The sequence below is a fragment of the Arvicola amphibius genome, chromosome 4 (genome assembly GCF_903992535.2).
Source record: "Arvicola amphibius chromosome 4, mArvAmp1.2, whole genome shotgun sequence".
Classification (NCBI taxonomy): Eukaryota; Metazoa; Chordata; class Mammalia; order Rodentia; family Cricetidae; genus Arvicola; species Arvicola amphibius.
In genome coordinates, this window is record NC_052050.1 from 18,128,426 (window position 1) to 18,141,504 (window position 13,079).

The window sequence follows — 13,079 nt, forward strand, 5'->3', positions numbered from 1 at the left end:
GGAGTGGGTTATATCTAACTGAGTTGTTGGCCAAAGGGACCCCACGGACATCCTCAAACAACCTAGGGTGTTGCCAAGATTGTGTTGCCGTCTACAAAGGTCCCATTGCTGAACACCTACGCAACTCACTGCTGGAGACAGGGTTCTGGTGCCCATATTGAGCCTTTGCCCCTGTGTTCTAGTGCCTTTCGTACAGGAAGGTACTTTGCACACTACCAGATGTGAAACCAAACACCAAGCCTGCAATACACCCTATCATCTACAATGACGCACTGCCTGTAAGATATGCTAGGGCAATGGCGGCCAAAGCTTGTGGGTGTAACCAACCACTAACTGATTTGACTTTAACTTCAGATGAAACCCATACCCGACATGCTTGGGGTGACCAAGAACCAGAGACTAAATAGCCCAGAGACCTAGGGTAAAACCAAATACTAGTCTTTAAAAAAAATGTAGTGATAAAATGAATCCTAATGATACTCTGCTATAATCAGATTGGTGCCTTGGTCAGCCATCATCAGAGAAACTTCCTCCTGCACCAGATGAGAGCAAATATGGAGACCCACAGCCAGAGAGTGAGAGGCCTTGAAACATTCAGCCCCAAATGGGAAGCCTCCATCAAATCCCTCCCCTTGGAGCTCAGGGAACCCCAAGGGAGAAACAGAAAGGGTATAAGAGGAGATGGAGGACACCAAGGCCTTCCTAATTAACTTGAGCAAAGCTCATATGAACTCACAGAGACTGAAGCATATTCACTATGGCATGTTCTTAAGGATTCTCTTTAACAGTCCCCACCTCTATGGCCCGCACTTAGGTCCTGCGTTCCCATTTGGGCAAAGTACCTACACTGCCTGCCCTGCCCTATTATCCAGGCTCCTGCTCTCGACAGTTGTCTTTGGGAGTCCATTCGGAAAGACAGGTGTCACATCTGTAATGGAACAAAAGCAATTAAACGGTGAGAAGACGAAAAGCAGGTCCTCCGGGCTCATGCCTCAAGGGGCTGACCGCAAGCAAATTAAACTAACCCATCCAAGGGAGCGCTCAGGGAGATCACGTGGTATAAGACAAGCCAAAACAACTGTTTCTTGGCTCCGGAAAACCAGACAGTAAAGCCCCAGTTGGGTCCAGGATCTGCCCACTCCAGTACTAATGTCCTTGCGGAGGCACTGGGGTTAGTGGTGCCACAAGTGAGCATTTTTGGCTTAAGGAGACGAAACGACAGCCCCAAAATCGCACAGATGGGGTTGAAGGTCAGGTCTGATGAGGATCTGCTGGAGGCAGGCGGCCCGGACGCTCTGAGTGGCTCAGCCGCTCTGCGCTGCCCAAAACCCGGGGTCCGGAGCCGCAGGACCGCCGGCCTGCACAGATACCCTCGCCCGGCAAAGACAGGTAAAAGCTTTCGGCTCCGCCCCTCGGCTTCTCTAGGCTTCATGATTGGCTCCGGAGGGGGGGGGGCGGAGAAGCGAACCAACGTGATGGCGTCAGACGCCGCGCGCCGCTTCCTGTTGTCAGTGCCGCTGGAGCCGCAGCTTCTGCGGCCAGCTGCGGGGTTGCCTTCCCGGGAGCGCCGCCTGCTGCTCCTGTCCCCTATGGTGAGTCTGGGTCTGGGCGTGAAGGGAAGCAAGGGGCGGCGGGTCGTGACGCAAACCGGCGGTGGGTCTGCAGCCTCGCGGCCGCTCGCGACCTCTGGGTACCTTGATCCTTAGGGTGGGAACCTCGGCCCGTCGCTGCCCGGGCCTGCTCCCACCGCAGCCAGCGGCCACCCGGTCCCTCCCCTTGGTCTCCACCGCAGCCGACCTCAGCCCCGAGCCGGGTGGGACCCCTTACCACCGGTCATGCGTAAGTGTCGCCTCCCTAGTGACCCCTCTAGCCCAGTTGCAATCCAGTCCCAGCCACATCCCTTCGTCACCTCTTAGTTCAACATCACTCATCGCTCACCTTCCCTCGCCCCTCCATTCTGGCTCAGATTTCTTATCGCAGCCTCTCAAGGTCTACTCCCTCATCCCCAGCACCCTCGTTCTGCCCCTGCAGTTGACCCACTACTATAGTGGTCTCCTGTTGGACTGTCATCTCAGCTTTTATCGCAAGTCTTGTGTGCTTCTTGTTTTTACCGGCTCTCACCCTAACTTCCTAGAGACCATAGAGGTAATTTCTCTCTGGCCTTATCCCGAGAGGACACCGTTCTGCCTAAATCTTTTTTAACTGTCCCAACTCTGATGCCTCGGTTCCTACCACCTTTCTCCAGTCCTTTTGCTATTTTAGACTTAATATATGCTTATTAATTCTTTGTGAATTTCATACATGCATGTAATGTACTTGGATCATAGTAACACCCCCCCCCGCGCGCGCGCGCGCGCGCGCGCGCGCTCATTCCTGTTAGTTTGATTTTTTTGATTGTTTTTTTTGAGATAGTGTCCTGGCCTCAAACTCACAGAAATCCACCTGCCTCTGCCTTCCAAGTGTTAGGATTAGAGGTGTGGGCCACCACTCCTGGACGTAGTTTTGTTTTGTCCCTTTGGTTTTGCACAGTAGGGGATAGGTATGGGTGTTTGGTCATCGTTTTGAGACAAGGTCCTTCTAACTAGCCAGAGCTAGCCTTGAACTTCTGCCTCTCCCTGCCACCACCTCCCAAGTGCTGTGATGGTAGGCATGAGCCACCATGTCTGGCTTCTGGGAGTTAGTTATTATTAACTAAATTTAACCAACCTTTGTCGATTCCTTTCCTGATCCAGTGTTCTCTCACTTTGGGAACTTAGGGCACAGCTCCCTACCCGTCGTACCTGCTGTTCTTCATCTCCATGTCTGTTCCTTGCCCAGAGAGCAGCGAAGTAAACAGCCGAATTGGTGTCTGTAGGCACTCAGTTGGTAAATGAGTATAGAGCTTACTCCCTCCACTCCCCCACCCCCATTTCTCTGTAGCTTTGGAGCCTGTCCTGGAACAGGCTGACCTTGAACTCACAGAGATCTGCCTGCCTCTGCCTCCCGAGTGCTGGGATTAAAGGCGGCGCCACCACCGCCCAGCATTCCCTCCATTCTTGTGCGAGAGGTTTTTCCTGGTGTCTGCTCTCCTCGACAGGTCTCCACAGGCAGCTCTTCTGGCATTCATGTTAAATCATCTGTGCCTGCTATTATAATGGTAGGTGCCCTTCAAACACCTGGAAGATGAGAGTTGGCCACTCACCCAGCTCATTCATCCTGGGGCAGTGGAAACCAGCCCTGCTTTTTGGCTGGTGTTCAGTGGAGAGCCTCAGGGAGCACTGTGGAGTTGGGTGTGATCACAGAGCCCTGCCCATGTGTTCTAGCACCTGTGAGGACGAAGTCTCCCAATGTTCCCTTCTGCATAGCAGAATGCAGACCTTTCCTATTATTAAACTCAGGGACATGGTGGCCTTCAGAAGCTTGTTGTAAGCCGTGAGGAGTACAGACAAGTGGGCCTGGGTAGGCTGAAGGACTAAGTGGATCACAGGGGCTGTAAAATCGCTTCTGTTTTTTTAGGTCCTGGATCATTTAGTCTTAGCCACCGCTGCTTGTAGGAACACGTGAGGATGAGTTACCTGTCAGTAGTTGAGACAGATGGGTGTCTTTAAGGTCTTATGCTCAGCATTTATAGGCCCCCTGGCAACTTTTTGGTATAGATTTCCTCCAAGTTCTCCTGGGCTTGCTTCAGGAGGGTCAGCTATCTTTGATGGCAGACCCTCCCCACCCAGCCCCCACCCTCAGTACTGGGAATTGAATCCAGAATCTTGTACATGCCCTTCCAGCCTCATTAGCAATTGTAAGGGCCCTAAGAGACTATCTTTGCCACAGTGAGTGGTCTCTTTCTTTGAAGATTGAATGCAATTCTGTCTTTAATATCCTCTCCAGATAGTGCAACTTTCAGAATGACTTTTGGCCTATTGACCACATAGCCTACTGGCAGAAATTCCCCAGTAGCCCTACCTCGTCTAAGTGGTATGTCTCAACTTCCCACAGCCTGTCAAAGAGATGTACCTGTTGTTTATGCCTCACTTTTGTTAAGTCATTCAAGGTTTGGATTTGTTGTTGCTTGTTCTTTTCCTTTTTGATTCTTTTGAGTACCAGTGTGTGCATAGTCCTAGGTACTAGAAACACTGTGATGATAGGGCTGGAGAGATGGCTCAGTGGTTAAGTGCACTGACTGCTCTTCTAGAGGGCCCGGGTTCAATTCCCAGCACTCATATGGCAGCTTACAACTGTTTGTAACTCCAGGATCCAGCACCCTCACACAGATGTACTTATAGGCTAAAACACCAATAAAATAAGTTTTTTAAAAAAGAGGAAGGAAGCACAGTGATGAGTGAGTCTCTCTAAGGTCTTGTTTTCATTCATTCGGAGTATACGCATCGTTAGGATCCTATAGCAAAACTAGGCACAGTGACTCACACCTGTAACCCTAGCACTCAGGAGACAGAGTAGAGAGCTCAAAAGCTTTCCTACGCTACATTTGAGTGCAAGGTCAGCTTATGCTACACAGCAAGACCTTGTCTCACAGAATTATGTACTGGAGGTATAGCTCAGTGATAGAGCACATGCTGAAGTACAGAGCTCTGAAACACATGAAAGCCAGGAATAGTTGGCCAGGCCTTGTAATCTCTACATTGAGGGAGGAGAAAGCAGGAAGAAGATGACCTGAACTACACAGTGAAGTCCTGTCTTGAAAAAAAAAAAAAACAAAAACCAAAGAGGGTAGAAGGAGGAATCCTATACTGTATGAAACAAAAATATGGGCAAGATGGGTGACATTGGATTAAAGGCAAGTTGGAAGGAAATGTGTCCAGCAGGGACAGGTGCCCTCACCCACCAGTGTTGGCTCTGACCTGTCACCTTCCAGCAGCATTTAATCTGAAGTTGTCGCTTCAAAGCCTGTTCTCTTTACCCCGTCCTAGCCCTTCGGGACACTTGTCTAGAGATCAGCTCTCTTCCGAAGGAAGGGCATGCTCTGTACCCACTCAGCGCTCACATGCCTGAGAGGTCAGCTGCCTTCTGAATCAGAAGATAACTTTGTCGTGCTTTTCCAGATGAGATACTATGACTCACCCGCTAGTCTTGCAGCTGGATGGCACAGGCGCAGGGCTGGTCAGAATAGCAGGTGTGATTCAGGCAGTAGGACAGGGCTGTGGAGTGACTGAGGTGTCTCCCAGAGACACCTTGCCAGTCACTGATGGGTATAGAGATGAATGGATACTGAGAGCAGTGGGGCCATGTTATCCACTCTCTAAGTCTCACCTAAGCCATTTCTTTCCTTTCTTCCTCAGAGTGTAGATGAAGTTAGATGACTGTACTAGCTAGGACTGGGGCAAACCCTTCCCGTGTTGGACATTTCAGACAGGACAGTTCTGAAGACCTGGGCTCGGCTGATTGGGGCTGTAAATCTGTCTGGTAAGATTGTGTCTTACTGCCAGGCGGTGGTGGCACATGCTTTTAATCCCAGCACTCGGGAGGCAGAGGCAGGCGGATCTCTGTGAGTTCGAGACCAGCCTGGTCTACAAGAGCTAGTTCCAGGACAGGCTCCAAAGCCACAGAGAAACCCTGTCTCGAAAAAACAAAAAACAAACAAACAAAGAAACAAAACAAAAAGATGGTATCTTACTGCCTTTAGTTCTTACTTGATAGAATGGAGTTTCTGAGTTCTTTTGGCCCGAGACAGCTTGAGCTGTAAAAAGGACTAAGGAGACTTGGGATTTCTGTTCCATACCTGTTTCTACTGAGCCTGTGCGTTCCACTAAAGTGGAGACGACCATTTTTTCACAGGACTGTTCTAAGCATTAAACAAAGTTGGAGAATGAGGTTAGAGAAGTTTTGTTCATACTGGAAAACCATGGGAGGTTGGATCAATGCCTGGGGTAAAGGCAGAGCTAGTATAATTTGGGGCCGCCTTTCCCCTGCTAACCTTTCCCGAGGAGTGGTAGAGACCTTCAGTATTGTTGCCCAGGTTTTCTTTTTACTCCTTCTGCATGGGTGTCCTCCTGAAAGCCAGTCTTGTCCTTGGTGTCAGTGAAGAACAGCTGAGGAGAGAACGTGACACCAGTCCCACGTGCTGGTAGGTTTGAGGTTCCAGCCACCCGGTGACAGTGGATCACTAACCCAGCAGTCAGAACAGCTTCCATGAGTGAATGCATTCTTGTTTCCATGAAGCACTGTGGTTTAGACACGAGTAACTGGTATTTGAGCTTCTTTCAAAGGGTAAAGGTGCTGGGCATGGTGGTGCATGTCTTTAGTTCCAGCACTGGGGAGGCCAGAGGCAGGAGAAGCTCTGCATTCGAAGTCATTGTGGTCTGCAGGACATCCAGAACTAAATGACTCAGAAAAAGAGGGGGTGGTTAAGGTGTACTGAATGACAGTCTAAACCTGAATTTATTTATACCCATTTTCTGAACTGTGAAATGGTTGCTTTGAGCTAGTGTCAATCATTTTATGGCTTCTCAGGCAGTTTCGGGCAATAGTCAGTTACTTCTTTCTGCTTGGGACCTGCGTACTCCGGCTTTCTTAACTTCAATTTATTTTGGTTTGGTTTAGTTTGCATTTTGTTTTGTTTTGTTTTAATCACTTTATTTTATGTGTGAGTGTGTGTGTGTGCCAGCATGTAGGTATGTGTGCCATACACGGTGACAGAAGAGGGCATCGAGTCCCCCAAAACTGGAGTTGCAAGCTGCTGTAAGCCACCATGTGCATGCTGGGAACCAAATCCCAGACTTCGGCTGGAGCAGTAAGTGCCCGTAATTGCTGAACCATCGCTCCAGCCCCTCGTTAGGTTTTTTGAGATGGAAGTCTCTGTAGCCAGGCTGGCCTGGAACTCCCGATATGGCTAAGAGGGGCCCTGAACTCAGCAATCCTCTTGCCTCTGCCTCCTCCCCTGTGTGCTGAGATTACAAGAAAAAGCCCACCATATTGGGGTTTATGTTTTGTTTTAGCATGGTTTGGGTTTTCTGAGGCAGGTTGTCATGATGATACTGAACCCCTGATTCTTCTACCTCTATTTCCAAATGCTGAGATCACATGGTCTGGGGTGACTTTGTTTTTAAAAGCCATTACTGGGCCATAGCCCTTATTAATAACGTGAGTACACTATTACTTTCAACTAATCAATTCCTGGAGCTCTAATTGACATACTATTATTTACATTGCTGAGGTCTAAACCCTAGGGTCCAATTCACCCTGGCAACTGGAGTTTGAGGGCTGGGTCTAGAACAGCCAGACTGAGACTGAGAGAGGCTTGGGCCCTGGAAGTACGGGGCCTTGGCTCTTGTCTTCTGGGCTGCACAGGGTGTGGAAGGAACTCAGCCTCAAGGACAGCCATGTTGTGAGGGGTGACTGCTTGACCACAGCAAATACCTTTTCTGCTATCCAGGAAACCAGAGTTTGGAGTTGGTCTCCTGAAGGCTTGAGAATCCCTGGGGAGGAGAAACAGAATGTGAAAGAATGAAGCCAGAGTTTTTAGTCAGAGCCTTTGTAGTTAGCCAAGAGCTCTCCTGGCAGCCTCTCCATAAGGGCCATGCTTCTCTATACCTGTCTCCCTGGACAAGGCTTGTCTTCAGAGGTCCAACCTCCTGTGCAGTTCCTGCATCTAGGAAAGGTAGAGATGGACGTGGTCCCATCCTTGAAGACCACCCTGTTTCTCCCCTCCGGGGCCTACACTCCTCTCTGTCCTGAAATCCTTCCTGCCAGACTGCCCATAATGTTCCTCAGGGCTGCAGCTGAAGTACGCTCCTCTCCCCGCCCTGTACCCCATCCCACTCGAGGTCTAGCTGAGGACAGCATTTACTTAGGAGTCCTGGGTTTCCTCGGAGCTGGGGTTGACATTGCTCTGAGTGGTGAAGCCAAGCTACCGCTGTGTAATTGTGTTCCTAGACCTGCTTCAACTTCCCTGTCCTCCTTCCTCTATCAGGTAAAAATTACGAAATGGCATCCGTTGGGGGATCATAGGAGACATGTAAACAAGGCTTTGGTGTAACATCCCTTGCTGGTGTTAATGGCTTTGTGTTATAATTAAGTGAGACAGCATAAACATTTGCTCTGTAGTGTTCTCTAGAGACTTGTTTGCGTATGACCAGCCTGAGTGCTCAGGCTTGGGCCAGGGGAAGAAGGTACCTGGCCCTTGGAATCTTCAGCCATGGATACATACGCACATTGTGGGCAGTGGCAGTCTCTGCTTATGGTTTGTAGGTACAGTCACCGGAATGACAAAAACCATTTCTACCCAAACACACCATGTTCAGACCTTGCACCTGAGAGATAAAATTCTATGCTTCCTCAGTCCTGCCTAGTTAGTAGTAAATTGTGATGTCGGAACCCATGCTGGTCATTTACACATTTATCTGTGACACTCAGGCTAAAGATTTGCAGCCCAGTGCAGAAGCAGAAGTGTGGAGAGACTGATCTCTCCCAAAGCTGCTTCAGGTGTGCTTAAAACCCTGGACTGGGTCAGGAGTGGAGTACAAGACCAGCCGTGAATGTGAATTGTGAGGCCCAGCATGTGATCCCCACCAGTTCTTAGCCTCTTCAATGAAAGCCCCTCCCTCCTTCATGCCCTGGCAGGCCTAAAGTTTTCATGTTCACAACCCCTTCTGTCTGAGAATTTTTACATGACCCAATAGGTAGGTGTATAAGGTAGACAAATTAAACATGTAATAATAATAAACCACAAAAAAATCAATTTAAAAATGTCTTGGTATATATGCAATTTGTACTGTTTATTGAAGATTAAATTGCATACTGATAAGATGGCAGTGTTTGTTTATCCATCAAATTCAGGCTATAATAAATTGATACTTATGTGCTGAAGAAATATTCAAAGCCTTTGTTTTTATAATTAAGCCATTATGTTTCTATAAAAGTAGAAAGTTTTGTACAATAAACACTGCAAGTTGTCTCAAATATGTGTTGAGAGCTGGGTGTGGTGGTGCACACCTTCAATCCCAGGGCCCTGGAGGCAGAGGCAGGATCTCTGTAAATTTGAGGCCATAGCCTTTCAAGACAGCTAGAGCTACATAAAGAGACCCTCTCTATAGGGAAAGAGGAGATTGGCTCAAACCTGAGCTGAGGTTGACCAGGCAGTGCGCATGATGATGTTTGATGATGTATGTATGATGTATGACGAATTCCTGTGTAGTGCAGAACACGTGTTGCATGTTCAGAACAGCAGATGAAGTCATGTGGTGCAACTCACATGATCTCTGCCAGAAATACTTCAGATTCATGAGACACTGATTTTGAATTAACTTTTAGTTGTTGTGCGTTCTGTTGGTAAGTTTTTGCAACCCCCACATTCAGTGTGCCACTTGATAGGAGCTTCAACCCACTGTTGGAGAAGCCTTGCAAATTCTTATTTCACAGGCCCTGACTTTCTACGCAGATTTTGGTGTGAGGAGCTCTTGCCTGCCATTTATGGTGCAAGGGTTTCACCCCTCCCAGGGGCTGAGCCTCTGGCCTGTCTCCTTCCTTAAAATCCAGTCTCAGTTTAGTGACCTGGTCTGACTGCCTGCTGCCTGTTGGGAGGGGCTGTGGTTGTGGGGGTAAGTTGGGAGCATGTTCATCCAGCCTTCTTCTGCCCCTGCAGGTGTCATGTGAGCCTCCTTGCTAGCTGCTGCCTGAGTGGAGATGCTCTCAGTGGAGAGTGGGCTGGACCCTCGGGCTGCCATCCAGGTATGTGGGCAAGGTAGGGTCAAGGTGGGAAGGGCTGTCCAGGGCCACCTTTCATCAGCTTTTACCTTTAAAAGATTCCAAAGCTACAGAGAAACCCTGTCTCGAAAAACAATAATAATAATAATAATAATAATAATAATAATAATTTCTTTAGGGTCTCATGTAGTTGCCTAGAATGGCTTTGAACTCACTTCATAGCAAAGGATAAACTCCTGATTCTCCTGCCTCAACCTCCAAGGTGCTGGAATTTCTGGCATGTATCACCATCCCCAGCTTCCATCTACTTTTCTTATTTTGAAATAACTGAGCCTGTCCAGAGAGAAGCTTCAGGTGGAGAAAAAATTTACAACAAAATCAGACTTCCAGGAGATCTTAACCTTTCTAGATCAGAGTGTGCATGTCTGTGTGTGTCTGTGTGCCTGTTCATGTGACCTGTGGCATGTATGTGGTGGTCAGAGGAAAACCTAGTAGAGTCTGTTTTCTCTTTCCATCGTGTGGGTTCTGGGGATTGAACCAGGTCAGACTTGGCAACAAGTACCTTCACCCACTGAGCCTTCTTGCCAGTCCCCCACGCCCTCTTTTTGAGACAGGGTCTCTCCCTGAACCTGGAGCTTGCCGATTCTGTTAGACTGACTGAGCAGTCCTTGGGATGCTCCTGTCTCTTTCTCCCCAGGGTTGAGATTGCAGGTGTCACCGCGCCTGGGTGCTAGGGATCCCAGCTTGCACTTTACAGCTGCATAAGCCTGTCTGAAGCAGGTGCTCTCACTAGCTGTTTCAGTAATGGGGGTCAAGTGAAGACATATATATATATATATATATATATATCTTCGAACAGGTACTATTTTCTAGGAGTTTTTCAAGCAAAGATGTTTGTGACCAATTTACTAGAACCCCTCCAAAAACCTCTTTTTCCTGTACTTGGCCCTGGATTTGCTTAGGCACGCTGGACTGGCTGTCTTGTGTCCTTGGAAAGGAAGTAGGTCAGATAGCTTTGGGGCTCAGTGGAACCCTGTAGTGGCTCCCCCCCCCCCCCCGAGATCCTTTCTTCCCACTACTACTCCAAGTTACCAGAACCTTCTGTCAACAAGGAGCTACAGTCCGCAAGGAACTGCCTCTCCTCTCCTGGCCACAAGAGGTTGGCTCTACCCATCTCCCTGTTGGCTTCCAGCTAGGCCTTCACAGTTATCCCTGTCCTACCCTGAGCCCTTTGGAGCTGGAACAGAGCCCTGGCCTCCTAGCAGGGGCTGCACAGACCCACCCCTGGAGGTGTATGTCTGGTTATCCCTGCTTTCCCTGATACAGCACTTGGTTGGCACTCAGTTAGGAATAGTTTGTGCTTTTTATATAATCTAATAATATATTTGAAATAGTGTTTAAAATTCAACTCCAAGATTAAAATCTTTGCTTTAAAGAACATTATTCATAAAGTGTTGAGGGAGAGATGAAAAGATAGAGTCCACAGAAAAAGAAGAGGTGTTATCTCTGATAAAGGTCTAGTATCTAGAATATAGAGAGAACTACTTTAGCTCGGCAGTTAAAAGATAATCTTGGGACTGGGAAATGGCTGTTCAGTTGTGTGTGCTGGCATGAAGCCCTAAGTTTGGAATTCTAGAACCCACACAAAAGCCAGTTCTGGCAGCCTATGTCTATAATCCCAGTTGCCGGAGGGTAAGGGGCTGACAGATCCCCAGAGTTCATTGGCCAGGTAACCTATGAATTGGTGAACTTAGGTTCAGTAAGAGACCTTGTCTACAAAAATAATGTGTAGAATGACTAAGACACTCAACATTGACTTCTTGCCTCCACATACATGTGTGCACTCAACTACACACACTGACACATATATGCACACACACCACACATAAAAACCAGTTATATAGTAGACAAAGGATTTCCCCAAAGAAGATATACAAATGACCAGTAAGTACACAAAATAATGCTTATTACCGTTAGACCCAGGGAAATGTAAGGCAAAGCTATGGTAAGGTGCTACTTCACACCATTAGGGTAGCTGTCATCAAAAAGACAACAGCAAGTGCTAACAAAGTATGAAAAGTTGGCTCTCCTCTAATCTCTGGGAATTTAAAATCGTGGTTGCTTTGGTAGACAGCTCAGTGTTTCATAGAAAACTTAAATGGAGCTTTTGGGTTGTTTTTTGTTCCTTTTCTTTCTAGTGTTGGGGATGAAATACAGGATCCCACAAATGTAGACAGTGCTCTACCTAAACCACATCCTCAACCTGGCATAGGGAGCATAGGTTTTACGTGATGTAACAGTTCTGGGATTTTCAAGCAGGTTTTACTATGTAGTTTAGGCTGCCCTCCAAACTCGCAGGAAAGGCCTCAGCCTCTAAGTGTCAGGACTGCAAGCCTGTGCCATCGGGCGAGCTCCATGGCTTATCAGGTCTACCCTGGAATGTGGGTACAAACACTCAGTAGCTCTGTAGTCAAAAAGTGGGAACAAGACAGGTAGGTATTCCTCTTCTTGTAAATGACCAAGTAAAGTATTATATATCCATGCAGTCGGATATACTTGATGATAAAAAGAAATTAAATACCCATATGTGCTACAGTATAGATAAGCCTTGAAAACATGCCAAGTTAAAGAAGCCAGAATCAAAGTCATATGTTGTATGTTTCTTTGAAGTGTCCAGAACAGATAAATCTCTAGAGGCAGAAAATAGATTATCCTACAGCTACTCCACCCCACCCCCAGCCACTGATACATACTTTGCTTCAGTGGTGTTGAAATGCTCTAAAATTAGCTAATGGTAAAGGTTGCACAATTCTCTGAGTATACTAAAAACCACTGAACTTTATTTCCTTTTCCAAAACTTTCTACATTTCATTGACGTTCAGATCAAAGAAATGAACTCTAGACAGAATAAATACAATAAAACCATTTGGGTTTTGTTTAGGAATACATCTATGATTTAAAGTGATAATAAAAAATAATGCTGGGGAGATTGTAGTTGGTTGTTTTCTTTAGTCTTTTTACTCTTTGGGGCTCTTTGCTCTTTTGGGGGGGCCCGCCACCCAGCTCCCAAATAAATCACATGGAGACTTATACTTCCTTATAAATACCCAGCCTTAACTTGGCTTACTTCTAGCCAGCTTTTCTTACTATCCTGTCTACCTTTTGCCTCTGAGCTTTTTCCTTTTCTTACTTCTGTATGTCTGACTTTCACTCTTACTCCGTGGCTGACTGGGTGGCGGGGTCCTAGTGTCCTCTCTGTTTTGGAATGTTCTTCTATATGCTGTGAATATGTTTTATTACCATCAGTTAATGAAGAAGCTGATTTGGCCAATAGCCAGGCAGAATAGAGCCAGGCGAGTAATCCAAGCAGAGATACTGGGAGAAGAAAGGCGGAGTCAGAGAGACGCCCGCAGCTGCTGGAGAAGCAAATGTGGAATAACTCC

The 13,079-nt window shown here is 47.4% G+C and overlaps 1 protein-coding gene across 1 annotated transcript in view; it reads left to right on the top strand.

The window, feature by feature from the left end:
• Positions 1–1,482: 1,482 nt before the first annotated feature.
• Positions 1,483–13,079, top strand: part of Plekhm1 (pleckstrin homology and RUN domain containing M1) — a 52,682-nt gene continuing 41,085 nt past the window's right edge. The window contains 2 exon segments of the mRNA XM_038327933.1: positions 1,483–1,592; positions 9,575–9,660. Of these exon segments, the coding sequence (XP_038183861.1) occupies positions 9,616–9,660 (45 nt within the window). The 5' untranslated portion in view covers positions 1,483–1,592; positions 9,575–9,615.